Below are 27,362 nucleotides of genomic sequence, written 5' to 3' on the forward strand. Positions count from 1 at the left end.
GGGTTTTGTGCTCCGGCCGGACTGACCACCGGGCTTAATCGAGCTTAGTGGGTTTCACACCTGGCACATGAATCTCCGCCCCCTCGTTAGATAATCAGCTCATCAATTCATTCAATTGCGCTACAATTACTAGTGCAGTGGCTCCGTAAACGACCATTTCTTGATCAGCCAGTACAACCAGCAGCACTGACTCTACCAGTAATTCTCAGTTGATTCCCTCTCAAGACTATCTTCAAGCGCTAGTGTCAACCGTGTCAACATCGGTCAACCTGCAGATCTTACGGTCGGTCGATGACACATTGTCTCAGAATGTACATACTTAGTACTCCGTACAAACAGTACGTACTGTACATAACTACCCGAACCCATACACATGCACCGTTCTATTTTTGAGGGCGAATCGGGTGGACTCGTCGCCACACCCTACCCGCAGGGTCCAGTGACTCTCAGGTTTTTTTCTCGGCTCCGTTTCTTCGGTTGACTCCATCGATGAACGTCTTGCTGGTTAAAAATGGTCTCATCGTACCTGGTTACACCTGATAGGTCATACTCTGTCGCTCACCGTTTGCTCCGCCCGATGGGAGGCAAAGTGGTTGCCTGGCTCGATAGACCGAGAGCAACGAGCCTGTTGTCCGTGGGTGGCCTGTGCGTGGAGTGGTAATTTTACCGATGGCTTCTCGTTGGGCTGACAGTCAGCTTGAGCATAAGAGGTCTCAAATTAAGGGGGAGAAGGGCAAAGAAATATCAAGCTAATGAACACTAGGAGGAGGAATTTACTCTGAGGGGTCTTGTTCATTGTCTACAAGCCAACAGTCAGTGCTAGTGTGGATCCATCAACTTATACTTCCTCGCAACCCAGTCTCGAAGGCTAGGCCCCGACCCCCGGCCGAACCAATTCGTCTGCTGCAAGTGTGATGGGTCACCTAAGCATCGCATCTGATGGACCCTGATCTTCGACGACAGGCCTGCATGTCGGCGTTCGGCCCTGTGCTGGGATAAAGCACCCGGCAAACCGACCAACGCGCATCGAGAGTGGTTATCAGCTGTTATCTGGACTCGACCCTATAGCCCTTTCAGTTATGATGTCAACTTGACAGTCATCCTTAAATCGACGACCCTCCCACCAGTAACTGGTTACTGCCCGACAACCTGTGCGGATTGTCGTCTAGAAACCACAGCAGACTGACTTTTTCTTGGCTTTTACTGCGCCGTTGGTACCCTTCTGCTACTCTGCTCGTCGGGGTTTGCTACACCGCTTCGTGTGCACCGCAAACGGAAGCTTTCTTCGACAGCGTGAATATGCCTTGGGACTGTCTCCTATGGCTTCAGGGCGAACTGTGCCCCACCGCCTCGATGAATACGCCCAATGCGCCATTGTCGAAGGGTTACAAGCATTGCATGAGTACACACTTAAATTGTGTTGTTGAAGAGTCGGTCCATCGCGTCGGCATCGTCAACTTGGGCGAGTCGACCGATCAGCTAGCGATACGAGATGCGCGGAAGTATAACATTCAATAGCTATGTGTTGCCGCTGATGAAATCGTGATTACTCCGATCACCCCGGGTAACCTGCAACCTACCCAGGAACAGGTCCTTCAGTTGTCATGAGCTAATCAGCTAGATTTACATACGTCCTGGCCGATGACACACATGTAGTCACTCTGCGGCGGAAGCCACCCGAAGAGCAGGTTCGACAACCTTCGTCGTTTCACGGAAATGGTGCTCAGGAGCAACCCAATAGGATTTGTCGTCGCGATCAAATCTGGAAGCAGCCGGCAAGCGGGAGAGTCGCTACAGAGGTACTGGATCACGGTCAAGCCGACAGGATCGTCAGGGCTTTGTGTCCCGGCTGACTATACCCGTCGCGAATAATGACTGTTAGCGATAGTGTGGCCGCCGTAGTCTAGCGCTGAGCTGCAGTAGTCATTTCCGAGTGGCATCTCATGACCCCGCGGTTGAACAGGCTAAAAGAGTTGTCCAAGTCAATGCGATGCGAATCAGGCTCGATGGAAGGCTAGAAGCGCCTGCGCGATGTTCATCCGAGGATCCTTTGCAATCGCGATGCCCCGTGGGGAAAAGGAAGCGGTTATTGGCACTCTTGGCAGGAATGCAATGATAGGCTGTAGTCCAATGGACCTAATATCGACCATTTTACGAGGTATTTATAGTTGCTGACGTGGTGGGTTTTTTGACGCCGCGAACTGCTCGGCAGGTGCTAGAATCTCGTTTGGAAGTCAGAGTCATGGCGACAACAGCATCGGTTTGTCTGCTAAGCAGCCATCTCATTCGCCTGTAGGCATGGATGAACAGCAACAAAAGGGCACCGGTGACGCGGCTTGAATCATCAGCGTTCAATCTCGGTTGAACTGCAGCGAGACCAGATATTAAATGGGAATACCCCGGATAGGGAGAGGGGGGACGGAAGCCTGGAGTGAAAGAGTGAAACATACACAGTACCTTGGCAGTGCGTGCAGCAGCAGCAGCAGCAGCAGCTCGTAATGTTCCCAACGCCTCTCCGGCGCTATTTTTAATCCGAGCCACTAAAGCCACTGACGAACTACTGACTAACCTTAGAGGGGCTTAGTAGCTGAGCTTACTAGTAAGTTTTGAGGGGCCACCGGCACCAAAAAGAGTCAAAAGACAAAAAAGAAACCACTGTGTTTTGTACTGTTCTGTTACTATGAGTACATACTGTGAATACAGAATGACTGCCAACTGACTAGTCTAGTCTCTCTCTTCTGTGGTCCGTCCGTCCCTTCTCGCCATTTCCTCTCTTTTTCTCATCACCGCACCACAACTCTTTCTTCCCCGCCTCTCTCTCTCTCTCTCTTTTCCCTTCTAGCGGTGTCACTGTCGTTTGTGTCTCCCCCCAAGTCCCTGACTCTCGTTGGCCCTTAGCGAATCTCCTCTCGTTTTTGTTTCAGGCGGAATGAACTCTCGGAAGTACCGATCATCACCACGGTTCCTTCAACAGATTTGACTAGGTAAGCCTGTCTATCCTACCCGGTGGACCCCCCGATTTTCGTCCTCTCATTGACCCATCGTCTCCAGATTCTCCACATCCTCCCAGTCCCTGTTCGCCTGATAACCGGTGCACATCCCATCTCTCGTTGACGTTGTCCTTGCATCCCATCAGTCGCTCCAGAATATTACCCTCGACTTTCTTAACCTGCTCCATGGCTGCCTACATGTCCAACGTCTAGACTCTGCCAGTCTGCCACGCTTAGATCCTGCAATCCAGCTCAACAAGTTGCAGAATTCAACTCGGAGGATTACGTATACCCCCGATTAGTGAGGAGTTGCTCCAATGGCGAGCACGGAGGCCAGTAGGTATTCTCAGCCGCTGCCTTCCCCTCCTCCGGTCTATCTCCGTTCATCCCCGCCCTTTCTCTCGTCGCGTCACGAAACTCCCCGACGTCCCAGCTCGCATCATCAGTTGAAAATGGTTTCCACGCGCGAACAATCGCCCCCGTCTCGATCGCTAGCGACCGATGGAGAGACACATCAGCCTGTGCAAGTTCCGAGAGTGCGGATCCATGGCGAGGTAGACCAGCCGGTTCAGAATTTCCACGACGACGAATATGCTTTGTCACTTACGGGCGCTGCCTTTTCCGACTTGGCACTTGCAGAAAAATCCCCGACGCACGGGAAGGATACCGACGATGCACCTCCACGTGAGGGAGAACTATATCAGGCTCCGCGGCCGTTAGTCTACGGCCACACGCCCAGGAGCAGTGGCTCGTGGTCTGTGGTCGACCCCAACTCCCGAGAACAACCCGACAGCCTTGCAACTACCAGCTCCTCATCCGTCGACCAAGCGGCTCCGAAAGAGAATGAGCATGTGTCGCCCCGGGAAAGTCTGGATAGCAGCGCAGAGACGCCCGAGGTCTACGAGCCCTTGCACTATCACCACCGTCCCTATGAGGTCCCTTCACAGTCCTCGGCCACTGGATCCGGGGAGAACGTCTCGGGCACGAACGGCTATTTGAGCGCCAGGCCCCGACCGCGGTCGACGTACTCCTTCACGTCCAGCGTCGGCGAAGGACGCCATCGGTCCCCTCACCTATCCCCATACCTTCAGGGCCGATCATCCTCAAGAGAGTCTGTTGCATCACCCGACATTCGGCCACTGTCTTTTGTCGATCAGCTCAACAGCCACTACCCGCAACCTGGTCCGGCCCCCGTACAGTTCGGGAACTCCCAGCTGCAATCAGCAATCGGCAACAATGCTTCGCTGCTGAGCCACAAGCAAACGTTCGACATGTACCTGGCCAATGTCAAGAAAACGGACGATCCGGCCGTCCAGTATGAGTTTGCCCTGTTCATGGTCAATGCCGCGCTGGACATGCCACCGGATGGGCTTGGAGGCGATGCATCTGCCGTGTACGGACGTAAAGCTGCAGAGATCACTCGGGGTGGATTGCTGAAAGAAGCGAAGTCGATCCTCCAGCGGCTTTCTGATCGTAGCTACCCATTTGCGCAATACTACATCGCGGACGGATACGCGTCAGGATTGTTCAGCAAGGGCAAGGAGGATTATGACCGAGCATTCCCGCTGTTTGTGGCCGCCAGCAAACACGGACACGTCGAGGCATGCTATCGGGCGGCCCTGTGTTTTGAGTTTGGCTGGGGAACTCGGGTGGAGGCTGCCCGGGCGCAACAGTTCTATCGGCAAGCAGCCTCTAAGAACCATCCGGGTGCTATGCTTCGAATGTCCAAGGCATGTCTTGCGGGCGACATGGGTCTCGGCAAACGGTACCGCGAGGGGATCAAGTGGTTGAAGCGTGCGGCCGAGTCCGCGGACGAGCAGTACAATTCCGGTCCGTATGAGCTCGGATTGCTGCATGAAACAGGCTACGGCGACGACGTGTTTCTGGATCCGTCGTACGCCGCGCAACTGTTCACCAAGTCGGCGGACCTGGGGCATGTGGAGGCCAGCTATCGCCTGGGAGATGCATACGAGCACGGCAGGTTGGATTGTCCGCGCGACCCGGCTTTGTCGATTCATTTCTACACGGGTGCGGCACAGGGGGGCCATCCTTTGGCCATGATGGCTCTTTGTGCTTGGTATCTGATTGGAGCTGAGCCTGTCCTCGAGAAGGACGAGGAGGAGGCGTACGAATGGGCCAAACGTGCTGCCGAATCCGGTAAGTCGATTCGCTTTGGAGTGGTTTGTTCCGATGCTGACCCTTTATGTTTGACAGGCCTGGTGAAAGCTCAATATGCCATTGGGTATTTTACGGAGACGGGCATTGGCTGTCGACGCGACCCGCTGCAAGCCAATGTATGGTACGTCAAGGCGGCCGAGCAAGGCGATGAGCGGGCGAAGAACCGGCTAGCGACTATTCGAGCGGCGGCCGATGGGGTTGCACCAGGGCAAGGGGCTGCGGATGCGGGGAAGGGCAAGAAGTCGAGTGGGAAGACCGGTAAGTAGTTTGGTGGTTTGATGTTCGAATGAAGTGAGACTGATCGGGATATAGAGGGTAAATCGAAACGCTTCAGCATTTTTTGATTGTGCGTGCGCGAGATGTCTGGCGACTTCTACAGTCCTTCCACCACATGCGTGACCATTTAGCCCAGTTTTTGTTTCTTGATTCTTGGTTACATTTTTTTATACCAGAGGGAATTGGCATTCTACATAGCACAGCAGCACAGCACTTGCACTGACTTTTGGACACACTTGACCAATCATGAGCTTGTATATTTGGGATGAGTTTTGGTGTATGTATGCATAGTCGGGTTCCACATTTGTACCAGCATGAGCTTTTGTGTGTTGAGTCCGGCAGTTGATCTGTGGGGTTCGAGATATACGGCGAATTGACTCTTCACATGCACCGGCGAGTTGATTCTTTGTGGGCGGATGGTAACATGGAAGTAGCGGGGACATTGACTCAGTACACAGAGCATCTGACCGACTAAAGATAGTGAGTGGCATGGGAGTACTCCGTAGTAGGGAGCTTCATACACTATACACGGGGCATCTGCCTCCTGAATAGTAGCACGATGATCTGTTCGCTTGGGTAACCATTGCGATCGACAGGTGAACTTACTGTCTGGTGGATAGGAGAGAGCCAAGCGACCGTACTCCACCTACGGCACTAATAGCATGATGTATCTTATGAAGTTGAAATAGATTGAGATGAGATCAAGCCTCAACCGAATGTCAGGATAATGACGATATGATATATGATGTAGGTACTGCGTACATGTCAGGGGATAGATAATGCTTCAGCCCCTTGAAACCAAAACACGCTGCTGCTCAGTAATCAACGAGTACAGTACCTACTCATACGTGCAATGTTCAACCGGACACTCAGCCATCCTGCAGCACCGTTTCGTCGCTAGTGTACCCGCCAAGCGCAGCAAGCAGGGAAACTATTGGGCTTTGGACATGACGATCTCACTCTGAGTGTCTGATGGAGAACGAAAGTAACGAAGTTTGGAGTCGGTCGTCGGGGTGGGGGAGGTTGCCTGTCACTCGCGGTGCCCGAGTTGCCCTGCTTTAAGGGAAACTGGAATACGGAATACTCGAGTAAGACTGGAGGCAGGAAACACTGCCAGTCGCCCCTCTTTCCCGCCCCCTCCTCTTCATTCTGGGCTCCTCCCCTGCCGATCCACACCTTCCCTCCGCAGGGATTCCCGCGCCGATCCCGCCGATTACTGTTTCACGGGTTTGCTGCTGCTGCTGCTGCTGCTGCTGCTGCTGTTGTCGTTGTGAGTAGCTAACCTCTAAGTTACCGGCTACTTTCCCAACACCTACAGCACTACAATTCCCACGGATTCAGTGTGTAATGTGAAGAGTATTTCCAAAAATAAATCCAATCCCTCCACAACAAAAAAAAGTAACCCGACCGGAAACTTCCCACACGTCCTAAATAAAAAGCCAAGGCCACTCCACCTACTCCTCAAACAGGAGGGAAGGGATCTACGGGCAGACACACCTTCATAAGAACGTTAGGTTTTCCTCCGGAGGGGCGCGTCATTGTGTTTTATCCCTATCTGAACCTAGATCAGTCGCATTTTTCCCGTTCTCGATTTCATTTCCATCTCTCCTTTCCACATTCTTTGTTACGGTTTGACCTTCCCACGTTTTTGTTATCCCCATACCGGCGGGAAGTGATCATCGACGGTTGACTATTGACTATTGATTGATAGCATTGGTATGTGCCAGGAACTTTGTTTGCACTTTCATCCTCATGGTTGGGGTTCGGTGGTTGGCGTCGAAGATTTTGCTTGGATTACGGGTTAGGGGCACTGGGTGTAGTGCGTGCTTGCTAACTAAACTCTTGCTCTCTTGCAGATTCCATTTCCATACCTCACCCATCCGAACCGAAGCTTCCAGACTTTATCACAATTCAATAACAAAATGCGTTTCCTCGCTGTCGTCGCCCTCCTCGCCTCGTTGACGGCCGCCCGTCCCGCGGAGAATGGGATGTTCAATATCGAGCTCTCGTGCATTGGGGTGCGTTTCTTCTTCTTTGGCTTGTTGCTACTGCTTTGCTTTTTTCTGTGGTGGAATGGGGGGGAAGGGGAAGGAAGGGGGCTTGGGGTTGGGGTTGTACCTCATTCTATACCCGGGGTCCGATTGAGAGAATGGGTTCTGGGTACTGGATGAGATCTATCCGGATGGGCTTTCTCTGGAGGTCAAGACCATCCGCCCCAGCCTGATTCTCTCACGGAGGCCTTCCAGCTTCATTGTGATGCGAATCCCCGCCCTCCCCTGCTTGTCCACAATGCTCGTAAGAATTGTATGGAGGATGTACTGACATGAGCCGCAGCTGAACGACAGAGCGTGCGTTGCTAACGCGACGAGCGGCATGGGATGCTGCGTTCCCTTGTATTGCGGGGCTGATCATGTGAGTTGTCTTTCGGTGGTTCGGGAATTGCTGGGTAGAGACTGACGGAGTTGTAGCGGTGCCACCGTCCTTGATCTGGGGAGTCGTGGTTGTCGAGACGCAGTTCGTGGCTGAGGGTGGGGAAATGGGCTGGTTGCTGGGTTATTCGGTCGTGGGCCATGGATCGTGCGAAAGGAGGTTGCAGTCCATGGTGTTTGGGATGAAGAATGGACCTGAGATTTGCCTGCTGCTGGGGCAATAATTGTGGAGGTTTGAGGACTATGGACATGCGGATGGGTAATGGATGGAACTGTGGGGATTCAACAGCAGACTAAGGAGTGGAACTAATCATGCTTGCGAGATGAGGTTCGCGGAGCGCTCAATTAATTAGGGGTCGTCGATTCTCATGCTTATCTATGCGTTGTTCGGTTTGTAGTTGTAGGCTTTTGGAGAGATTTCAATGCTGTGTTTTGAGGATCCTTTGGTGACTTCTCTCCTCTTCACAGAGCAGGGAGACCCTCGTCTGAAGGAGGTTGGGTGATATCTGCCTTCGTTCAGGTTGAGGAATAGCTTGTGCTGGGTTGAACTCAGCTCCACAGCGTGCGTTAGACAATTATTGACCCCATATGAGTTTTGTTATTTGTAGGTCTGTCAAATCTCGATCTTTTTTGCAGAAATTCCTTCTAGTTTCATATCCTGAGTCCCCTTCCTGCATTGTCAAGTGGAGAAGTAGGGAGTGCTACTGATAGTCATAGGGCTACCGTGCTGCTTGCCAGCACGAGGTATAGATAAGGGTAGATCCGATATTCAGCACAGATCCCCCAAATCTATACATACATATACCACAGCATACCTGATAAGTGACCCCCTCCCTCAAGCGAATCTTTAGCTGATCGATCATACCCACCTGATTATACGCATATCTATCAATAGAAGATCTAACCTCAATTCGATGTCGACAAGAATGAAGCAACTCGACGATAATATAAAGCGATGAATTAAATCCCTAACCTCCAACACCCACGCAAACATACACATAAGAATATACAATAAAGCGAAACCATAAGCATAACCATCATGCCTTCCCCCAGTCCAATCTCAGGACCTGAATCATCTAATCCGTCGGAGGCCGGTACGAACCCCCCGTGAACCTATCGACAACCGTACGATTAGCTCAGCCATCAACTACACCTTCAAGGGACCGAAAGAAAACATACCGACTCCACAACAACCCAAACAGCCCCTGCGACGAGTCGGCGGTGCTGCGCTTCGCCCACCCGGAGTCGACATTGTAGCGCTTCGTGTCCTGCAGCCCCGCGAAGAGGCCTCGGCCTGCTGTTGCGTGCTGCACGCCCATCGCTTGTCAGTATTCCGTTCAGGGTGGGGGTTTTTGAGGGTCTGGGTTTGGGGGATGAAAGGGCGGACAAAACGAACATGTTTAGGCCGATCCTTGACCCAGAGATCGGCGCCGAAGTCGTTCTGCAGGCGGGATTTGGAGGTTGTGGTGGTTGTGTTCGTCATTTTGAGTTGGCTGGTTCTTTGCTTCTTTAGGAAGTGTGTGGGATGTAGTGATTGATCGTCTGAAGAAGGTAATGTATAGAATGTAGTGGTTGGTGATTCTTGATTGGATGTAGAGTATACTTGGGGTGTTGACTTGAATCCAACTCCCGAATGCTTTGCTATGCTTTGCTTGATGCTGAGGGGGGAGGGGACTCGGGATCTGGTTCAATGGTTATATACTACTGTCTCGGGTTGGGTCTACTATTCTACTCTACTCTGTGGTATACTTTTGATATCGTCTCATCCGGTGGAAAGCGAAAGCGCAACCCGGATGGTGCAGTTCCCGTGGGACTGGGCTTGAGATACGAGTGTAGTATGAGGGTGGTTCGATTTTTGGGCCATGTTGTCGAGGTGAGCGGTTGGAAGGAGCAGGTCGGAGGTTCTGTTCCGGGTGAGGTCACCTTATGGACCTTATGGATGTTTCCCAGGTTGAACCGGTAAGGAGCCGGTTGGGGCTGGTGAGGTTTGTCCGGGGTAGGAATCGTGGACTGCCAGGTATCACGAGGCTGAGAATGCGTGGGTGCACGAATGTATGGGATGTCGGGTTGACATGGGTGGATTGCACCAATGGGGTGCGTGGGATTGGTGAGATTGGTTTGGTTTGCTGAAGCCTACTCGTGGCGGTGGCTGGATTGGCTATGCGGTGTGCATGGGCACCGTATGCTCGGTCCATGTGGTTGTTGTGGTTGTGGTTGTGGTCGATGTGGGTATGGCATGATCGGAATGGTGAGATGTGGTGGTGATGGGACGGTCTGGCTGGGGTCGTACGATGGGGTCCCGGGAGTTTGGGTCGGCGGTTTTCTGTGCTTCCTAGGTCACTTGAGGGTAGGAAATATATATTTTGAAGGTTTGGGGTTTTTTTCCTCTCCACTGAGCACTCCGTAGACCGGAAGTGTTTATTGTGCTGAGGTGGTAGTTGCGATGGCGATGGCGGTGGTGGTGTTGAGTCAGGCCATGTTTGTTGCTGGCGATCAGGTCACTGGCCAACCACTGGGCGGTAATCACAATGTCTACTCCAGCAGATTTATAGCCTAGCTACCTAGGTACTCATATTTGAGTAGTTCTGCTATATAAGGTACAGTATGACTGCGACTGCGACTTCATTCTTGTTGACTCCGTGCACTTAAAGCACGCAGACCTATGGCCTCAGGCACCAGCATCAGCATCCGCTCCGCCAGCCGGTGAGAATCTTCCAGAATCCAATCCCCGTCAGCACTACGGAGCGGAGTACTCTGCGCCCCAATCTGCTGCGCCCCAACCGAAAATTCTCTGAATAGCACTGGCGGTGCGCATGACAGTCACGCCCCCAGGATCCCTCTCGCATCCTTTATAACTTGCCTCTCACTGAATCAGGGGTAACCCACGTAGACTTGGCTGCCACCGTGTCTCACACCCAACCCGAACTATTGATTTCGCGTATTGGCGAATCCGTTCAACTTCGCTCTTCTGCCAGCAACAGACTCAAGCCAAGCTCAATCAGGGGCACCTCGGTCCGCAGTGGAGGACCAGCACTGACTCGGTCCAGACCGGGCTGACGGGTGTTGATCAAAAGAAGGAAATGAGCAGTGATCGTCGACATCCTCGACAAAAGAAAAAAAAAAAAGGTGGTAAAAAACTCGAGAGCATGTCGAGGGTTCTTGTACCTCGAACTGCTGGTATACTACGTATATGCTAGGTGGCAATCCCTGAGGCGGAGGCGGAGGCTGAGCTGAGGGACCGATCAGATGCAATTCCATTCTCCGGATCGTCTGGGGTAGACTAAAGCCCCTTCCCCTAAGACCCTAGGAACGAAGGGCACGAGGAGGCGACTCTGACACACCACACTCCCTCTTTCGCCGCCGTGGCTTCGGTTGTTCGGCTGCTGCTGGGTAACCTCCAGCTGTCACCGTTGCGATGGGCTGCAGCAGTCTACTCCACCAGTGCGAAATCAACATGGTCCTCGAAGCCGAGGGAGGGCCAGAAGGTGGTGATGGGGATCGGCATTGTGTTTAAGCTGCCCTGCACGCTAGATTCACCTGCCGGAGCACCGATCACCATGAGTGTTGACTCTATTGACAATTATTGGCTGTGTGTTGGAGCAAAGTTATACCTCAGTAAAATTTTCAGGGGGCGAGCGGCTTGGAGTCCAGGATTTCGAATTAACTCGAGATGATATATCCTTCCCGTATACCAAGTCTCTAGGCAAACGCCATGAATGTAGCCGAGCGGATGGGATGAAATCTATCACTACGGTGTTGAAGGTGCTGTGTTGCTTTGCTGTGTTGTGTTGCTATTTCCAGGCACCTGGCATAGTGTCTTTGCCTCTTTTCTGGGCCAGCGGTTTCATCCAGTCTTGGAGGCCCAAATGAAAACCTCCTGAAATCTCACGGCCCCTCTTAGGCTGACTGTCCATCGCATTCATTGGCCTGTTGGGTGGAGGGCCGGAAATTAAGCAGTTGATGCATCCAATGGCTGGCTCCAGGGCTGAGGGAAAGAGCCCCGCCAAATTGCCCGATCGAGGAAAGCGTCATCAGCAAAAGTTTCCTGTTCCTTGCAGCCCGCGAAAACACACCAACTCATTATTCATGGTTGAGATGTGATCCATCACTACTGTGGTATAGCACTGATAGGAGACTTGAAGGTCGAATCAGATAGTACAGTAAGTTACATACCATCAGATACTATCAGGGCAGCTAAGTTGATTCTCTCAACTCTATTCTTCGATAGCATCAGTGATCTTCCTGGAGTTGTTCCAGCCGGGGTCATTTACTGCGCTGTTTTGTTGTTCATAGAAAATGGGTGTTGGTGTAGTTCGGTTTAGAGTTTTCTTACTGTTCCACTTGAGCAGTCAACTATTGTATGGACCTACACTGTATACCAGTCAGTACCTTAATAGATAGACTGTTTGCTTCAACCTCCAAGCACTGCAGCTACTAGCGAAGTCGTATAGCAGTCCCAAACAGTCCTGCACCATGCATACACAGGAGGTTGGCCGAGAGAGTCCCATAATAACCAACTTCGCAACCCTTCTAGATCCCTAATTGTGTACAGGACCTATTTATGCTTGCCCCCACATCTTATCCCCCCCCTAACCCTTCCCCTCCATCCGAGTCTATCGTGAAACCCGCCACCAATCGTGGTCCGGCAGTGCCTGGCAGCCCTGAAAGAAGTTACACACACCGCCCCCCTTTTGTGAATCTTGGTGGATTTGTCTTGCTCACTTGCTATCCTCTTTCCTCTTTCTGTCATTTCAGTTCTTGTCCACATTTGGGGCCGTTTTGGCCCAGAACCTGCATCGGTTAGTGCCAATCACCAGCCATCCCGTCTGTCTCCAGGGGCGCCACCATCGATTTTGCTTTCTTTTCTACCGCCCCATCGCCCGTTCATCTTCTTACTTCTTCCCTCTTTTCTCCCTCTTCTTTCCCTTCTTCTTCCTCTTCCTCCTCCTCTCACCTGTTCTCTCCTTCATCCCTCGAGCGTGTCTCGAATTGTTTTCCTTTCCCAAGGGTCGGACCTGACAATATACTAGAGGCCAACGTGCTTCCAGTTCTCTCCTTCCCTACCCACATTCATTGACCACCGCTTCACTCTTTCAGCGGGCCCTCATTGCGATTACCGGATTCGGAACATCACCAAAATCACCTCATCAACCATTTCATCCTCGCAAAATGAAGGGTGCTTTCCTTGCTACCGCGGCCGCCGCCCTCGTCGGTACGGCTCTGGCTGACGGCGCTCACCGTCGCCATGCCCACGAGCCCTTCCACCAGCGTCGTGCCGTGCAGGCCGGTGCTTCCTCCGCCTCCGAGGAGACCTGCGGCTGTACCACCGAGGTCGTCACCGTCTGGGGAACTCCTACCCGTGAGTTTCTGCCTCTTGCTCTGGTGAAGTGAGTCATCTAACCTCTTCCAGTTGTGCCCGTCTCTACTGCCACCGAGACCGTCGTCTCCGAGGTCGTCACCACCCTCCACTCCACCAGCTACACCACTGTGACTGTCGTTGCTACTCCTGGTGAGTCGGCAGCTACCGTCCCCGCTGGAGGCTCCCCCGGTGAGGCTTCTACCACCACCCCCGAGGGTGTTGAGGCCACTGGCGTGACTGGCGCTACCGGTGCTACCGGCGTTCCTGCCGTTGAGACCACCTCGACCCCCGCTGCTGTTGTTGAGACTACCTCGGCCGCCGCTGCTGTTGAGACCACCTCGACTCCCGCCGCTGCCGTTCCCACCTCCAGCGCCGTGGTGCTGCCCACTCCTGATGTCACCACCTTCGCCTCGACTGGTGTCTACACCATCCCTGCGTCCACTGTGACTGTCAGCGAAACCACCGAGGTTGTCACTCCTGCCGTCACCACTCTGGCTAGCGGCACTCACACCATCGGTGGTGTAACCACCGTTGTCGAGACCTCGACCACCATCGTCTGCCCCTATGCCACCGTCAAGCCCTCGGGCACCACCGTCACCAGCGTCATTGAGCACACCACCTACTACTGCCCCGCCGCTGGTACCTACACCATCGCCCCCACCACCACCTATGTCCCCTCCAGCGCTGTCGTGACCTACCCCGCCGTGTCCACCGTCACCCCTGGCGTCTACTCCCACACCGCCGAGGTCGTCACCGTCACCGTCACTGACTACACCTACACTTGCCCCTTCAGCGGCTCCACCAGCTCTGCTGCTGTTGCCGTGACCACCCCCTCCGCTGCCGCTGCTACCACCACGGTCGTCCCTGCCACCACTGCCGCCCCCGCTACCTCCAGCAGCGTCAAGGCCAGCACTGTCTCCAGCGCTGCTGCCAGCTCTTCCAGCGCCGCCGCCACTGGTGTCAGCGCTACCGGCCTGATGGGTATGACCTACACCCCTTACACCAACGACAACGGCTGCAAGTCCACTGCCACCATGACTTCGGACATCAAGACCATCGCCGGCAAGGGCTTCACCCACATCCGTCTCTACTCCACGGACTGCAACACCCTCGAGGTCATTGGCGAGCTTGCTGAGGAGCTCGGTCTCAAGCTGATCCTCGGTATCTACATCTCCAGCACCGGTACCTCGGGTGCTGAGAGCCAGGTCACCGCCATCACCGAGTGGGGTAAGTGGGAGCTGGTCAGCCTGATCGTGGCCGGTAACGAGGCCGTCTCCTCCGGATACACCGATGCCAGCTCGCTTGCCAGCTTCATCACCTCCTGCAAGAGCACCTTCGCCGCCGCCGGCTACACTGGCCAGGTCACCACCACCGAGCCCGTCGACATCTGGCAGGAGTACGGCGCCAGCTACCTGTGCGACGCCGTGGACATCCTTGGTGCCAACATCCACCCCTTCTTCAACGCCGACACCACCGCCGAGGAGGCCGGTACCTTTGCCAGCTCTGAGTTCGCTCTCCTGAAGACGATCTGCTCTGGCTTGAGCATCATCAACCTGGAGACCGGCTGGCCGAGCCAGGGTAACGCCAACGGTGCGGCCGTCCCCGGTGCCTCCGAGCAGGCTACTGCCATCAAGGCCATCCGTGAGGCCGTCGGTGGCGACTCCGTCTTCTTCTCGTACGCCAACGACCTGTGGAAGAGCCCTGGCGAGTTCGACGTCGAGCAGTACTGGGGTTGCATTGACCAGTTCTAAGCATCTGGAGCTGGATCTGTACAGTTAAAGGCCATGTGTTGATTTGATTTGGCTTGGAGTTTTATTTCCTTTTCTCGTGGGTCCATCGTTGCGGGTGCAGCATGACATACGATCGGACTGTCAACCTTTTTCCCTTCTTCGTACACTTGGACCAATTTGTAGTAGATATCATTTTCTTTCTGACCGACTTCTGATCAATGTGTCTACTCACCGGGTGCATCCGCCTTTCTTCCATTTCAGAGTTGTATATGCTAATTTCATTACGGATTCACGATGAAGTCTGTCGGACAACGTTGGTAGAGATTTGTTGTAGTGGTAGACATGGTGACGTGAAGTAATTCGACGATTGGGCCCTTGGTAGCTTGGACGGGGGCTCGCTTTTGTGGGTTGTGTGGTGTGGTCATTGTGCAGCGGGATGACATTTTCAGGTCAAGGTGCATGGATCGGTTCCACCGAGAACCCACGCTGAATTTCTGGGTGGAGGTATGCAAGGGACTCGATGAATGATCAGTGATCAATGCTTGTGAGGGAATTGTGCATCCAAGCTGATGTTGCGGTCAAAGACAGCCTGCTGACTAACGCGGAATCCTGCCCAGCACGACATCAGGACAAAAGTACGTACAGCAACTGAGAGTACGTGTTGGGTTATGGGGGGCAAGCACTACTAGTCATTAGGCGAATTCGGAAAAAGGGAAACAACCAAACAGAAGAAAGAAAGGAATCCTTCCATAAATAATGTTCAATAAAGGCAGTATCATCTGCAGTTGATGAGATTTAGCCGACGATCCTTCGTTCCTACTATGAGTGAAGTGAGTACTGTGAAAGTGGCAGAGAAACCAAACCCCCACCCTCCACCATGTGACAGGCCCGATGCACGTTCTCTTTCCATCGGTTCCCCTCATTCAGTATCATTCAGTCCACTTACCTCTTACCAACTTGGTCTTCCTGCACCCTCCACTACTTCCTCTTCCCTTCTTCCCCTTTCATTGCATTTGCCCACTTTGCAAATGGAATAACATTCAAAGTTTCCCCGTTCCCCTCCGATCCTTTTCTTTGCTTTTTCTTGCTTTTTCTTGCACCTCTGGGCTGCCTGTTTCGCTTGAAGTCTTTCCCCCCCCGGTCGCTTGCGTGTAGCCGGGGTTGTGCGTCGCCATTCATCCTTCAACCCACCGCGTGTGCTTGAAGTGGCGTATCACCTGTCAACAATTTAAACTGCAGCATTGCCCCTCCTGATCGGGCCTGTTTGCTGTTTCTTGCGCCTGTCAACTTGACTCATCTCTGCTAGATCTAGGCAAAAGAGGCGCGTCTGTCTCAGTTCGCCTACCCGCTCTCCGGCTTTGACTCGCATCGCCCTCACTGATCGTGACCGTGTCCGTCCCCTCCGTGTGGGGGAGGAGGGAGTTGTGCTGCGGGGTGAACAACCCAAACCGGCTGCAGAGCCAAGATCCCTCCCCGGGTGTGATTGCGATCGCAAAATAGAAAAAGAAAGACAACGTGGACGAGGCATCCCTCGACCTGGTCCGGTTGTACCACCCACCTCAGTGCCAATCAGCAACTTGCTGTGCCGTTTCGGCTGCTTATCAGCCAGTTCGCTCGCCACCAGTTGGTCCAGTTGGTCGCCCGAAAAGTGAGCGGTCGCCAGTCCCGTCGCCAACCGAATCGCTGCATCTGACGACCGGAATGCCTGGTCAGGTTGGGCCCGACTCTCCTCCTTCGGTCTCGTCCAGCTCGTCCGTCCGTGCAGCTGGTTCCTACTCTAACACTTCACCACGCAATGTCTCCCGATTCTCGTCGCAATATCTCAGCTTGTCACCACCCGTTGCCCGTGAAGACATGATGCCGCCGCCACCGGGTGAGGGTCATCCGCCGGGCGCATCCGCAGACGTGCCCGATCCAGCACTGCCCACAGCCGTCGCAGCCGTCGCAGCCCCCGAGCCTGGTTTCGACATGAGCGATCCACGCTTGTCAGCCTTTATGGCCGTTCCGCAATATCCCAATGCCCCGAGCGACGCTGCCCCTGTCGCGGTGACGGAGATCGTCAACGCTGTGATGGAGCGGCCAGAATTCGCCCACTACGGTCACGGTCGTGTAGCCGACCAAGCGACGCCCCGCCTCGCCTCATCCTCTCCCCCGGGAGAGTGGTATGTCTCCGACTCGGAGATGACCGATGCGCTTTCGGACGTTGGTGGCGTACCGCTGGGGCCATACATGGGCGATTATGACGATACCCCCGGCGCAGAGTATGCGCATGATACAGCCTCGACGATCTCCGAATTCACCGATGACGATGAAACGACCGACCTGATCATGGATTACGAACCTTCAATCGCGGCGGAACGACTCCCCGCCCTGTCTGGGTTGGATGATGACCCCGATGACACCTACAAATTCTACATGGACGACGGCGATGAGGAATCCGATTTCGAGGATGCTGAGGCGCGGATCCGTCGCAGCACGGCCGCTTTGTCGGAAGTGGACTATGATGGGTTCTATCAAGGATTGAACGCCGGCTACGCCCCGCAATCTTCAGATATTTTTCCCGGCGCTGCTCACGACGACTTCAATGCTTCATTCTCCGAGGGTGATGACTCGAGCGGTGTCGAAGCGCCGAATGAGCAGCATGTCGCGGACCCGCCCACCGGGATGGGTAAGTTTCTCCTTGTCCTGCGTCCTATGTATGGATTCTAAACAGCCCCCACAGTGAAAGAACGGAACTTGACCATCGACCAATTCATCGGACAATGGCTCTGTCAGTCTAACACCGCTTCAATCACGGGGTTTACAATGGGCCCCGCCCCTCTGGCACGCAGTGCGGTCGCTAGTCTGCTTTCGTGGATGCCGCCGGCCAAAATCGTCCGGCCGGCTGGGTATCGATGGGACTTCTTTGATATCCAGCAGATCCCCTGGAAGGAAGCTTTGCAGGTGAAACGGTCCTATGCACGGAGCTTGCGAGACCAGTCATATACGTCCTATCATAACCTGGAGTATTCGCGCCAACGGCCGGGCGCGCGACTGGCACGGGACGAAACCTATTTTCGCGAAAAGGCCATGTACACGGAACACAAAGCCAGCATGGAACATTTCCAGCTGCGGAACCTGATGTCCGCGGCGGCGTATAACACGGTGCACTTTGCGCACGAATGCAAGGTCTACTCCTGGGTTCCCGCGTACGATGATCTGCGGTGCATGATCGATCTATCGAAACCGACCGTGGAGTCTGGCCTAAAGGGATCGATGAAGATCACAACGATGCGATCGGCGCATGACATTACTATTGCGGGCGGTTTCGCCGGGGAATACGCTTTACGAGCCATGGGCACGGATGGGCCAGGGATCGCGGGGTATGTTACCCAAACTCCGAACATCACGACTCACGTCGACATCGTTCCGAGTCGCAGCAGCGGGTCGCCGCTGGGGGTGTTTGCGTCTAACGACCGGCATCTCCGGGTTCTGGACTGCGAGACCAACACGTTTGTCGCGGACTACGAGCTCTCACGCGCCATCAACTGCACGGCGACGGCGCCGGACGGGCGTCTACGGGCGGTGATCGGCGACTCGCCGGATGCGTGGGTGGTGGAGGCGGACAGTGGGCGCCCAGTGCATCCACTGCGGGGCCACCGCGACTTTGGGTTTGCGTGCGCGTGGTCGCCGGACATGCGCCATATCGCGACGAGCAACCAGGACAAGACGGCGATCATCTGGGACGTGCGGATGTGGCGCATGCTGCAGAAGATCGAGTCCGACGTGGCGGGATACCGGTCGGTGCGATTCTCGCCGGTTGGAGGCGGGTCGCGGACGTTGCTGCTGTGTGAGCCAGCGGACCGGATCACGATTGTCAACGCGCAGACGTACCAGAGCCGGCAGGTGCACGACTTCTTCGGGGAGATTGGCGGGGCGGACTATTCGCCGGACGGCAGTATGATCTGGGTGGCCAACACGGACGAGCATTTTGGGGGGTTCATGCAGTACGAACGCCGCCAATGGGGGCAACGGTATGGGCCGCAGGGGCTGCCGAATGAATGGGTGCGGGACGGGGAGCTGGACGAGGACGAGCGCTGTGTTCTGAGCGAGCGCGAGCGGCGGCAGCGGGTGCTGTGGAATCTGACGGACGAAGAGCATGAGGCGTTGATTATGTGAGTGTGGATATAGTCGTGGTTATGATTTACGTGCTTGCATTGTTTAGCGGAGATACCATTGAATGTGTATACAGATTCGAGTACTGGAGTACTCAACATCACCATATTTGTATTTGTATGGTAGATTGCATAGATTGCATGAATTGCATGAATTGCATCATGGTGCAAGAGACGAGCACCAGACGAGCACAAGTAGGCATGGCATGCGTACGTAGGGAGGGAGTCCATTGGGCCGAATGAATACGAGTGAGTGATAGCTGGCTGGCCGAGTGGCGTGGCTGAGGCAGGAAGTGAAGTGGATCCGAGACTACTAGCGATCGACCCCGCCGATCTACACCGCTTCAGCCACAAGTGGTGGTGGGTTGACTGTGACTGCCCCTCATTACGTACGTAAATAAACCAGCACCCTTCGTCATTCTCCTTTCCCCCTCCTCCTCTTCTTCCTCCTCTTTTTTTTTTACCATCTTTTACTCATCTTCTATCTGCTGACATTTACTTTTACATCTACATTTACCTTCATATCCAGACACAGTTACAGTTACAGTCACTTACAGTTTGAAGACTGATTTGACCCCCATCAACATGTCCTTCTCCAACTTCATCTCCTCGGCCATCGAGCAGGCCGCCAGCAACTACGCTGGTGGTAGCAACAACAATAACAGCAACAACAGCAACAGCGGGAACGCCCACCACGGTCAGGGTCAGGGTGGTTCCTATGGTGGTGAGCAGCAGGGTGGGTATGGGGGCGAGCAGAGCTATGGCTCCCAGGGCGGTTCCTACGGTGGTGGTCCCCAGGGCGGTTCCTATGGTGGTAGCCAGGGTGGTTACGGCGGTGAGCAGGGCGGTTCCTATGGTGGTGGTCCCCAGGGCGGTTCCTATGGTGGTGGTCCCCAGGGTGGTTATGGTGGTCCCCAGGGCGGCTACGGCGGCGAGCAGGGCGGCTACCAGCAGCAGCAGCACCACCACCAGCAGCACCACCAGCAGCAGCAGGGCGGGTACAGCGAGGGTGGCTCCTACGGCGGAGGTCCCCAGGGCGGTTCCTACGGTGGCGAACCAAGCTACGGCTCCCAGGGCAGCTACGGCGGCGGCAGCAACAACAACGAAGGCAACTACGGCCACAACCCACCCCACCAGAACCCGTCCTACGGCGGCGGCAGACCCAGCTACGACGACGTCGCCTCCGCAACCAGCCACGCCGAATCGCACAGCGCGGGCACCGGCTCCTCGGACCTCTTCCAGAAGGCGCTGGGCTACATCACCAACCGCCATTCCTCGTCGGAGGATGACGACGACGACATCGACGAGTCCCAGATGGTGCAGTCGCACCAGGCTGTTTACAACTCGCACGAGGGTGCTGGCCAGCAGCAGCAGCATGATTCCAAGACCCTGGGCGCTGGCGCCGCTATGCAGGCGCTGAAGATGTTCACCTCTGGCTCCGGCGGGTCGGGGAGCAGCAGTGGCTCCGGCGGCAAGAATGAGTTCATTGGGCTTGCGATGGCGCAGGCGAGTAAGCTTTGGGAGGAGAAGAGCTCGAGTGGGCTGGCGGTATGTGTATACCCTTTTGGTTTTTCGGGGGCTGGGGTTGTGCTCGACGCATGCTAATCTTTGGTGTTTTGGGGATAGTCCGGCGACAAGCAATCCGCGATCAACCAGGCCGCTGAGATGGCGCTGAAGATGTACATGAAGAGTCAGGGGAGTGGGTCGAGTGGTACCGGCGGGCCGGCCGGGTTGTTGAGTTTGGCGAGTAAGTTCTTGTAAGGTTGCGTGCCTTTTTTCGGAAGGGTTGAGCATCGCATCGCGGGATGGATGTAGCATCGCTCGGGACGCAGATTCAGATCAGAGGACCGAGCCGGGGAATTTGCTCTTAGGCCGGGGATAGGTTTCATGAGCTTTGTGTATGTTCTTAGGATGAGATCTTGACTTGTAGTTACACTATGTATGCATTGTGTTGAGATTTGTGGACTTTTGGGGCTTGTAGGTTATGGATTTCGTGGTCTTTAAGGTTAAGTCTTATTAGTTTTGATTATGGTGGTTGCTTGGTTGGTTTCTGGAAAGCCAATAAAGATGTTGGGCATTTTTTAGTGTCCGGGTACTTGGTTTGTTAAATGAGATGGCTGTATGTTGAGGAGGTCCGGTTGATTGTGAGGGCACTATGACTTTATCTCTACGAGGTCTACTCTTCAAGGCAGGACCTAACCTCGACTTTCTCTAACTGCTTCGGTCTATTCTTTCTGAAACTTTGTCAGCGAACTGACTAACTACATCACCCGAGAAGCCATGACAATATAGACAGTGTATGTATTCTTATGCAGATCTACCATTTTCCTCCACCGACAAGACAATGCAAACGTCTATTTACTTCTCCCAGCTATCCGGGTATAAAAGAAACCAACACTTTCGTCCCTCCCACGCAGCCCAGCTCAAACCCCCACCGCCACCCTTCTCTTCAACAAGCATCTACCACTCACTCATCTTACCAACCCCCATAATCGAGGCGGTAATCGAGGCACTACCAATCGTCATCGTCATCCTGATGATGCCCCTGCATCGCATTCTGCCTCGCCTTCAACGCCTCCGCCAATCCACCCGCCAGACTTGCATTGGACGCACTGTTCGGCGTCGCCCGGCCGCTACCTCCCGAATCGTGCGCCGAGTTCATGCTCACCGCACTGTCTCTGGGTGCCGGGGGCGGCGCCGGCGCCATCTTGCGTCCGGCCATGTTGGGCCGTTTCATCGGCGGCGCCGGCGGCGCGGGCTTGGCTTTGGCTTTCGCGGCCGCGGCCGCGCCGTTGGTCGCGGGGATGGGGCTGGCTCGTGCGGTGGCCGGAGGAGGCGGCGGGGGCGCGGGTTTGGGGGTCGCGGCCGCGACGACTTGTTCTTCGAGGTAGGCTTCCGGGGTCCAGCCTTGGACGGAGGTGGTCATGTTCATGCAGAGCCACCAGCCTGGGGTCTTGTTAGTATGGTACTGCGATGGCCCGGCACATAGGGTTGCTTACCGTTACCCTCCTTGGACACGATCTGCACGACCTCGCCGGCTCGAATGGACAGCTCGTTCGAACGGTCGCTGTTGAAGTCGTACAAGACCTTGGCCGTGGCCTTCTTCGGAGCTGGGGGCCCCGTGGGCGGAGGAGGTGGGGGTGCTCGCACGGATCCAGATGAAGCAGTGCGGGCATGGGACGCGGCGGCAACGGCGGCCACAGGCTGAGGCACCGGGCGAGCCTGGGCGGCAGGTTGAGGCGCGGGCGGGGGTGGTTGCACGGCAGCTGCAGCTGCTGGCTGCTGAGGCAGTGGCTGGCGCGCCGGGGCAGGTCGCGACGCCAGCTTCGACGGGCCACCGCCCGGTCCGCCAGGCCGCAGCAGCTTGCCTGTCGTGACGGGCCGTGCGGCGACCTGCTTCGGGCGGGGAGTGGGCTTGGAGACTGAAGTGGCAGGCTCGCCGGCACTGGTGTGGATCGTGCTACTCTTGTAGCTGTCCACGTTCGACGATCCCGGATCCTTGACCACCTTCACGGTGGCCAGCTTGCCGGGTTTCTTGTTGTATTCGATGCTACAGAGCGTCAGTAACTGCCATCAACGCCACTCAGAAAAAACTTACTGGTCGGCGATCTTCAGGTTCAGCTGGCCGCGGAGAGCGTTGCTGAGATGGGTGAAGAATTCCGTCTTGAAAACGCAGTTCACCAAAGGATCGGGCTCCTGTCCGCCCACCACCAGAGAGAACCAGTCATCCCGGCAATTGGACGTGCTGACGGACTTGATAGCACCAATTGGTACCGTCGTCTCCGACGAGATCTGGAGCTGATTGTTGACAAACGTCTGCGCTACAATATATACATGCCGGTTTGTCTGCTTTGGTTAGTCCACGTCTAAATACCCCTGCGGTTGCAACGTACCAAAACAAGAATGCGAGGCGAAGGCTTGCTGGACCGTCCGAACTTGGACACCAGAACCTCTCCACGACACGAGAAAAGAATATTCTCCGATCCTGGATTCGTCAGCCGAAGTCATGCCAAGTGCGAAGAGCAGAACACATACCGCTAATGCCTGCACCGTTACGAATCATCTCCCCAGGTCCACCCTTGTTGCCGATTCCCACGTAATCTCCCAAGAACCGACGCGAGCCGAGCAAACTCATCCTCCGGCGCTCTTTACGGTTCTGCAGCACCTGGTGACCCTGGTCGCGCAGCTTGATGAACTCAAGACCACCGGTCATCCGACGCCAGAAGCGCTGAATGCGAATAGCGCACTCGGTCCGGTAGCGCAGGTAATTGCGCCAAGCGCGCTGGATTCGGATCGCCATGTTGTGCCAGTAGCGGTCACGCATGGCCTCCAGCGCGAACAATGTCTCCGGAGTCTTGACGAAGACCTTGGTGATACCCATCTGGTACTCTTCGGTGGGAATGCTGGTATCCTTCAGGATCTGACGAGCACCAGACTCGGCATCGCCTGTCCACGTGTAGTCACCAGCGTATGAGGTCTTGGGCGACAAAAGGTAGAACCGCTCCACAAATTTGTCAAAGGTTTGACGGTAGGCGAAACCCGCACGACGGATCCGAACGTTCTCCTGCAATCCCAGATATTTGATCTGATGCAGAACATTGCCCACGTTATACTCCCTAGGAGCCTTGTTATCGTTCGGCTTGATCGTGCGGATATATGACGGCTGAGCCTTCATCAGAGTCGCCACAAGGTCGTTGGCAGAAGCCTTGATCTTATCGCTTGCAGTCGGTGGGCGTCTCTTGTCGTCCTGGTTGACCTGGTTGGGGAACAATGTGTGGACGAATTGATTGCCACTGGAACCCACAAGGTTCAACAGATCCTTGAGCAGTTGGTCCTTGTTCTTGTCGGTCATTCCTTCCACGGCGTAGCTGACATCACCCGCGTAGTGCTTGACAATGAATTGACCTTGGCGGTTCTCGAAGTTCGGGTTCTGACCCAAGAAGTTGAGTCTTCCAACAAAGGTGTTGTCCGCGGCGCTCGAATCGGCGTGTGCGGTAGCGCAAGCGTCGTTGAGCGCAGCAAAGACACCGGGAGGCCGCTTGTCTTCAATCAGCGAACACACAACCTTGTTGTCGAAGTACTTGATCGGAGTCCATTGAATCTGCTCGCGCGCATATTCATCTTGCTCCGCCTTCAAAGTCAGCTGAATAAAAATCTGCTGCAGCTTTTCGTTAACGTAGTTGATGCACAGCTGTTCGAACGAGTTCTTTTCGAAAATCTCGAACCCGTAAATATCTAAGATACCGATGGAGTTGGTGATCGCACCTCGGGCGGTCAGCGACGAGTTGACACGTCCCACGATCCAGTCAAACAAGTTGAAGTAAATGGCCTTGGCCAATGCGTCGCGGACAGCCACGGCTTGCACCGTGTTCAAGGGAACCTCGTAGACCGACCCTCTGCGACCGCCCCGGGCAGTCTCCATCAGACGGATGGTGAGCGCCTTGTTGACTTGAGCAGCATCGACCTCTAGCAGATATGCGACGAAATCGACAACCGACTGGTCCGTGATGGCGGCATTTCCTGAATCATCCTCGGCGAATGTGACGTTTCCAATCCACAGGATGGCAGCCAACATCCGGAACACGTTGTCTTGTTCGGGTTCGCTCATACCAATCACACCCATTGCGTTCAAAGTATCCCGGAACTCCGCCGCATCATCGACCCCTGGCACATCGAAACACTTCGAGCGACTCGTGTATACGTAGGACTGGGGTTGTTGTACACCGAAATTGTCTACCTAATGTGTCAGCTGCGTGCCAATCGATGCCTCAACCAATGCCACATACCTCTGTATTTCTGCGGCGCAGCTTTGGTGAATTGGTAGAAAATGTGGAAATTTCGCTCATTCGTGATCTGACCCACGACTCTCGATTTCTCCAGCAAGTAATTGGTGATATTGGCACCCACGGGCTCTCCCTGGGCGTTGAATTCCAACTCCAAGTACTTTCCGAAACGCGACGAGTTGTTGTTGCGCAGAGTCTTTGCGTTACCGAAGGATTCCAGCAACGGGTTGGTGGCCAAAACCATGTCTTTCGTCTGCTGGATCGATGAGTCGGTACCCCCCGATACGTTGGCGATGTACTGCATCAGGCGCTTGGCCGCCTCCGTCTTTCCGGCACCCGACTCTCCCGAAATAATCACACACTGGTTATCCTTGTATGACTTCATGTTGTAGTAGGCGGATTCGGCGACGGCGAACACATGGGGCGGGACTTCGAGTCGGTTCTTGCCCCGGTAGGAGTCGAGCACTTGATCGGTATAGATCCCCACTATGCGGAAAGGGTCAGGCACGCGACCAGCGGGAGAGGGGAGCGGTAGGTTTCAGGGGCAACGGTACTTACAGTCGCGAAAAGGGTTGACGGACACCAACACATGTCCGATATAAGTCTATTGGGCATTGAGAAGCATGATTAGTGAGACGCACTCGCAGCGCTTGACTGTGCGACTGGGCGGGGGGTGGAGGGGGGGGGACTGGTGGCCGGCTTACGTAGATTTCATCGTGTTCGAAGCGGAGCTTCAGGTTATCGTTGATCGCCTCATTGGAGATCTTACTGAGCAGCGTGAGATCGGAAACACCGATTTCCTTCTTCTTTGTGCTCTCGAAGGTGGCCTTCTTGACCTGCGGCTTGCCCGCTTGTCGTCCGTCGCCCACATCCGCCGCCTTGGAGCGACCGAACCTCTTCTTCTCCCCGCCGGCCGGGCGTCGCGAGTGTCCCTAATGGAGGATCGGGGTCAGCGTAGTTCGAGTGGATTGGCAATGTGCTGATGTCGTCTGTGGTAGGTGGCTGGGGACTTCTAACTCACCATAGTTGTTGTGAGTTCCGATCAGCCCGGAACTTGCGCCCAAGCGTCAAGATATCTGTCCTATCAGTGCGGGTGGTATAGAGTATATCGTGTTTGGGAGTGAATCAGGAATGAACACAAGGAGGAAGGTGGTTCATTCCAGAAATTCAAGGAGAGATAATTGTGAAGAGTGATTCTAGAAAAATAGAAGAGAAGGGGAGGGGAAAGAGAAAGAGAGTCTATAGGAGGAGGAGGGAGGGAGGAAGAATGACGAATGGTGCCTGTGTGGTGGAGGAGGAGGAGGAGGAGATGACTGACTGCGGACCGTCGGTCGAGGACAGTACGCGGACGGTTCCTCGCTGCCGATGGGGCCTGCGCCACACTAGGATTAGTTGGATTAGTTAACTTTTCTCTCGGGGCCTTTCTTACTCAGCCGAATACGCGCAATCAATCAATGCTAGCTACGGAATCATTCCCTGTGTCTGTCTTGGTCAACAAACTGTCTCCTTCGGGTTGTGGATTCTGCCTAGAGGCAAATTGCAAATCGCTTACCTCGGACCCTGACGCTAAACTGTTCCATCTTGACTCCTTCCTGGGTCATTGAATCGGGATCGTTCATGCATACAGCTGAGATAGCCCAAATCACAGTACTCCCGTACAGTACATCAATATGTGGCTGGAACTATTTTTGTTTTCCTGCCCAAGTGCGGGATTGCTTCCCCCTCACTACGTCACGCCTGCAGTCAGTCTCACCTCGCCGTTCTAGCCAGTATCTGGGACTTTTCGCTACCCATCGACAATGCCCGATAAGGGGTCAGAAAGGGTCAATTACTAGTAAGGTGCCAGTCCTTTCCACAAAAGTATTCTCCATCACCATTGGGACACAGGCCTTCGGGCCACCCTGACCACCGTCGGAGCAATCTCGCCGTGCCCCACTGCTCGGATATATCCCTCATCTTACCCCTGGATCAATAGTCACAGACATTGGGCTACCACAGTCTTTCTGTAAAGAAGGGATCGACAGTACGTTTACTCTTAACAAGACGTACTAGAAATGGGCCCAACACAAGAAACCCATCTGACTGCTGTCAATCGCTGGGAATGCCTGGGTTGCATAGCCGTTTAGACAACAGCATTCAATGCAAGTGGAGCCGTCGTCAACGGCCAACGTCATATACCATGCAACGGTGCAGGGCTCGCACGTGGACCAGGCAGATCTTGGAGATTGCTGATGTATTCCTGGATCGAGGACAGGAGGCATGAAGCGTCTGCAACCGGGATAATAGGCATTATAGCGGGGAGAGATTCGAGCATTCTATCAAAATATATATTCAGATTCATGGTGAGGTTCCGTCACAGGGAGGATTGATTACATTATTTCCAGTGCCACCAATCCATTGAGACTGGATTTGCTGCTTGCGCTGGCGAACGGTGCATCTGACAGCAGATAAGCTACGGCGATT

General features: G+C 54.6%; 8 protein-coding genes across 8 annotated transcripts; 6 read left to right on the plus strand and 2 right to left on the minus strand.

Moving 5' to 3' along the window:
- Positions 1-3,307: 3,307 nt before the first annotated feature.
- Positions 3,308-5,512, plus strand: chs3 (putative chitin synthase activator (Chs3); the record flags this gene model as incomplete). The annotated part of the gene is made up of 3 exons (XM_020202714.1): positions 3,308-5,147; positions 5,205-5,426; positions 5,481-5,512. 3 exons carry the CDS (start codon positions 3,308-3,310, stop codon positions 5,510-5,512), a joined length of 2,094 nt encoding a protein of 697 aa, XP_020054596.1.
- Positions 5,513-7,366: 1,854 nt separating this feature from the next.
- On the plus strand, positions 7,367-7,930 carry ASPACDRAFT_44764 (uncharacterized protein; the record flags this gene model as incomplete). The annotated part of the gene is made up of 3 exons (XM_020201477.1): positions 7,367-7,462; positions 7,779-7,856; positions 7,913-7,930. The coding sequence occupies 3 exons, from the start codon at positions 7,367-7,369 to the stop codon at positions 7,928-7,930; spliced, it is 192 nt and encodes a 63-aa protein (XP_020054597.1).
- Positions 7,931-8,949: 1,019 nt separating this feature from the next.
- On the minus strand, positions 8,950-9,356 carry ASPACDRAFT_44765 (uncharacterized protein; the record flags this gene model as incomplete). The annotated part of the gene is made up of 3 exons (XM_020201478.1): positions 8,950-8,986; positions 9,053-9,180; positions 9,270-9,356. 3 exons carry the CDS (start codon positions 9,354-9,356, stop codon positions 8,950-8,952), a joined length of 252 nt encoding a protein of 83 aa, XP_020054598.1.
- Positions 9,357-12,486: 3,130 nt separating this feature from the next.
- On the plus strand, positions 12,487-13,232 carry ASPACDRAFT_1871745 (uncharacterized protein; the record flags this gene model as incomplete). Its single annotated transcript, XM_020197976.1, has 3 exons — positions 12,487-12,534; positions 12,596-12,672; positions 12,904-13,232. Coding segments are annotated over 3 exons (323 nt in total), but the record flags the coding sequence as incomplete, so codon positions are not given.
- Positions 13,233-13,702: 470 nt separating this feature from the next.
- btgE (putative cell wall glucanase (Scw11)) lies at positions 13,703-14,983 on the plus strand (the record flags this gene model as incomplete). The annotated part of the gene is made up of 1 exon (XM_020199814.1): positions 13,703-14,983. A coding segment is annotated over one exon (1,281 nt), but the record flags the coding sequence as incomplete, so codon positions are not given.
- Positions 14,984-16,471: 1,488 nt separating this feature from the next.
- Positions 16,472-19,340, plus strand: ASPACDRAFT_122093 (WD40 repeat domain-containing protein). Its single transcript, XM_020196491.1, has 2 exons — positions 16,472-17,630; positions 17,685-19,340. The coding sequence occupies exons 1-2, from the start codon at positions 16,664-16,666 to the stop codon at positions 19,118-19,120; spliced, it is 2,403 nt and encodes an 800-aa protein (XP_020054601.1). The 5' UTR covers positions 16,472-16,663; the 3' UTR covers positions 19,121-19,340.
- Positions 19,341-19,593: 253 nt separating this feature from the next.
- On the plus strand, positions 19,594-21,308 carry ASPACDRAFT_1857588 (uncharacterized protein). The gene is made up of 2 exons (XM_020197559.1): positions 19,594-20,664; positions 20,743-21,308. The coding sequence occupies exons 1-2, from the start codon at positions 19,702-19,704 to the stop codon at positions 20,875-20,877; spliced, it is 1,098 nt and encodes a 365-aa protein (XP_020054602.1). The 5' UTR covers positions 19,594-19,701; the 3' UTR covers positions 20,878-21,308.
- Positions 21,309-21,394: 86 nt separating this feature from the next.
- On the minus strand, positions 21,395-25,973 carry ASPACDRAFT_79815 (class I myosin myoA). Its single transcript, XM_020205498.1, has 9 exons — positions 25,921-25,973; positions 25,604-25,831; positions 25,458-25,503; positions 24,903-25,385; positions 23,152-24,849; positions 23,010-23,101; positions 22,715-22,962; positions 22,116-22,666; positions 21,395-22,062 (listed from the first exon to the last, which is right to left on the minus strand). The coding sequence occupies exons 1-9, from the start codon at positions 25,921-25,923 to the stop codon at positions 21,629-21,631; spliced, it is 3,783 nt and encodes a 1,260-aa protein (XP_020054603.1). The 5' UTR covers positions 25,924-25,973; the 3' UTR covers positions 21,395-21,628.
- Between the last annotated feature and the right edge of the window lie 1,389 nt (positions 25,974-27,362).

This window comes from Aspergillus aculeatus, assembly GCF_001890905.1.
Source record: "Aspergillus aculeatus ATCC 16872 unplaced genomic scaffold ASPACscaffold_11, whole genome shotgun sequence".
In the NCBI taxonomy this organism is placed as follows: Eukaryota; Fungi; Ascomycota; class Eurotiomycetes; order Eurotiales; family Aspergillaceae; genus Aspergillus; species Aspergillus aculeatus.